Source organism: Ceraceosorus guamensis, assembly GCF_003144195.1.
Source record: "Ceraceosorus guamensis strain MCA 4658 unplaced genomic scaffold IE81scaffold_83, whole genome shotgun sequence".
Taxonomy (NCBI): Eukaryota; Fungi; Basidiomycota; class Exobasidiomycetes; order Ceraceosorales; family Ceraceosoraceae; genus Ceraceosorus; species Ceraceosorus guamensis.
The window spans coordinates 19,402-22,301 of record NW_020290078.1 but is presented as its reverse complement, the minus strand read 5'-3'; the positions used below and the strand labels follow the sequence as shown (position 1 = coordinate 22,301).

Here is a 2,900-nt window from a genome sequence, read left to right as displayed (position 1 = left end):
GGGAGAGAGGGAGAGGGACAGTCGAGAGTCGCTTGGGAGCGCGGGCGCGAGCACACCTACCATCCTCATCGTGCCGGACAAGGATGCGGATGGGCTTGCATCAGGTTGCATACTTCACCGCACGCTCCTAGCCATGGGCGTGCCCGCATCGCGCATCGCCATCCACCACGTATCCAGAGCAGGTCATCCGGGCACCTCGCAAGAGAGGCGCGCCATGTCGGAAAAGAGGGCGCGATGGATCGTCGTTCTTGATCAAGGCAGCAGAGCGGGAGATGAGCTGGTGGATGGTAGCGCGGCAGGTTGGCAGTGGGAGGAGCGCATCGATGCGCAAGAGCAAAACGAGCGAGATCGTCGACAAGGTCGCGCGCGGTGCGCCGTATTCGACCATCATCATCTGGGCGAAGGAGGAGCAGGAGCAGGAGGAGGTCCAAAGGGAAGCCTGATGATCAATGCCTCTTCCTACGAGCCGGTGGCCACATCTGCTCTGCTCACTTGGGTCATTTGTCGACCACTGTGGTACGCTCTGCAAGACTGCTGCACGGAGGAGCGCATCGTCAGGTCGATCGACTGGTTGGCAGTGCTGGGCACGTGCGGAGACTTGTCCGTAAATGTAAAGTGGGATGCTCCCTTTCCCGCACTCGACGCGCTGCTGTCCCGCTACGGCAAGAAGCGCGTAGGGGACACGATATCCGCCATCAACGCTCCGCGTCGAACGCCCTCCTTCAACGTCTCTGCAGCTTACGCCGCTCTCTTCGAAGCGAGCGACCTGACGGGCGTGCTAGCGAGTCCCCACGCGGAGCACTTGCACCGATGCCGTCGTGCCGTAGCGCAAGAGACGGAGAGGTGCACGCACACTGCGCCGAAATTCTCCAAAGATGGTCGCGTAGCGCTGCTGTTCATCCACTCGGCCTACCAAGTGCATCCCAGCATCGCCACGCGCTGGTCCGGCACGCTAAAGGGTGCAAAGAAGCTGCAAGCGGTATATTGCGCAAATACGGGCTACTACTCCAATCAAGATGTGCGCGAGGGCGAGGGCGAGGGCGGGGGCGGGGGCGGGGGCGAGGACGAGGAGAGCGAGAGGCTGGTGCATTTTAGCGGGCGCATCGCCAAAGCAGCCAAAGATCGGTGGGTAGGGGGGGCGGCAGGGCGAGGCGGGGCAGGGCGCGGAGCGGAGCGTGACGGCATCGAATGCTGTCTGTCTGTCCCTCCCGGTTTTCCCGTTCCCCTTCTCCATGGCTGACCATCATCGCTTCCTTCTTCTCCTCCTCCGCCGCCCCATCCACCCACCCACTCAGCGGCGAAGAACCGTCGCTGATCGAGCTTTTGCACTCGTACGCGTCGCTGGACCACACTTTCCTACCGGATCTCTGCAAGCACTACGACGTGCCCTCCGCCTCCCACCTATCCTTTGCCCGCGGTCACAAGCAGGCATCAGGAGGCATTCTTCCCCACGCATTCTGGCACCGCTTCGTCAAGCTGATGCAGATCGGCGAAAAGCCCGAAGCCAAAGAGTCGCCAAAAAGGGAGGCGAACAAGCAGAAAAACAAGCTGACGAATTACTTCGGGGCGCAGCAGACGTAAACAGTCGTATTCGTGGTCGCGCGGGGGGAAAAAGGGGTGCGGGGCGTAATCTACAACTTTTCGGTCTCTTGCTCGCCAAACTCCAAGTCGGGCTGCGCATCGATCCACGTTTGCAGTCCCAGCGTCTGTTCGATGCGCGACAGACCGACCTTGAGCGCGTGCGGTTCCATCGAGAAGGTCAGTCTGAACCATCCGGGAATGGGATGGTGATACTGCGCGCCGGGTGCGACAAACACGCCATTCTTGATGAGCTTTGCCGTCATTCGCTCCTCCTCTTTCGCCGAACGCGATGCTAGACGAGAGGCGAAATCGATCAGCAGGAAATGACCCGCATTGGATGGCGCTACGGGCAAAGAGTGGTGCTTTGCCCAATCGAAAACGTAGGCGTACGCAATCGACAAGCGTCGCCTATTCTCCGTCAAGAACCAGTGGAGAAATTTGTCTGCGAGCGAGCGAGCGAGCGAGCGAGCGGCAACGGCGGATGTGAGTCGGGTTTCGCACGACGGCGTGAGATGGGGTTCTGCTTGATCCCGTATGCACGCGGCGCGGCGAGCTCAATGTGCACGCACACGCGCAACTCACCATCTTCGAGGAGGTGGTACCAGAGTGCACCTGCTGGCGCTGAGCTTTGTGCGACAACGGCCAGTGCCGAAACGGCATCTCTGACCTCCTTGTTGTGCTGCGAGATGAACACGCCTAGTCGGAATCCCTGCGAGAGCGAGGAGAGTCAGGAGGAGGAGGAGGTGTGAGCGATTACGCGCGCGCGCGCCCAAGTCTCGGAGCCCACATTTGCTGCACTCGCATTGATGGAAAAGTCTTTGGATGCGGAGGTGACGACGTGGACCTTGGCGGGATTCAAGTTGGCTTCGCGGGCCAGGTCCATGGTGAGGACCGAGTGGAACTGCATGGAGCGTGGCGTGTTGGAGGGGCACGTGAGCCCGCCGCGAGACCTTTTTGCTGCATCGCCGCCACGCGGCAACTCACATCGGGCGGATTGGGAACGTTTTCGGTGCGGAAACATGATCGAGCGTAGATTCTGCGTGGCGGCAGCGACGCGTCGTGAGCGGGCGATGCGTGTGCTACAAGCACAGGATCCCCCTCCCACTCACTCGTCGGAAAGGAGGTGCAAGTCGTGCTTGGCTGCGAATTTGGCCAGCTCGATGACGCTGTGGGGGGCGCGGTGCGGTGCGGGGCGGGGATGCGTCAGAGTGAGCTGGCTAGCGTGCGTGACGAGCAGGGTACCCGCAACGTGCACTCACAGCTCTCTAGGGTAGATGGCTCCCGTGGGATTCTGGGAGGAGGGGTTGGGGGGGGGGGGG

The 2,900-nt window shown here is 61.4% G+C and overlaps 2 protein-coding genes across 2 annotated transcripts in view; one reads left to right on the top strand and one right to left on the bottom strand.

Annotated features, from left to right (window-relative positions):
- IE81DRAFT_317176 (hypothetical protein) overlaps positions 1-1,581 on the top strand; it is a gene marked incomplete at its 3' end in the record, with an annotated part of 2,070 nt that extends 489 nt beyond the window's left edge. Inside the window, exons 2-4 of the mRNA XM_025512577.1 lie at positions 1-1,018; positions 1,079-1,125; positions 1,296-1,581. Coding sequence (XP_025367185.1) covers positions 1-1,018; positions 1,079-1,125; positions 1,296-1,581 — 1,351 coding nt within the window. The remainder of the gene's footprint in view (positions 1,019-1,078; positions 1,126-1,295) is intronic.
- Positions 1,492-2,900, bottom strand: part of IE81DRAFT_317172 (PLP-dependent transferase) — a 4,045-nt gene continuing 2,636 nt past the window's right edge. Inside the window, exons 5-10 of the mRNA XM_025512576.1 lie at positions 2,841-2,872; positions 2,691-2,747; positions 2,566-2,617; positions 2,369-2,482; positions 2,161-2,290; positions 1,492-2,023 (exon numbers count right to left, since the gene is read on the bottom strand). Of these exons, the coding sequence (XP_025367184.1) occupies positions 1,632-2,023; positions 2,161-2,290; positions 2,369-2,482; positions 2,566-2,617; positions 2,691-2,747; positions 2,841-2,872 (777 nt within the window). The 3' untranslated portion in view covers positions 1,492-1,631. The remainder of the gene's footprint in view (positions 2,024-2,160; positions 2,291-2,368; positions 2,483-2,565; positions 2,618-2,690; positions 2,748-2,840; positions 2,873-2,900) is intronic.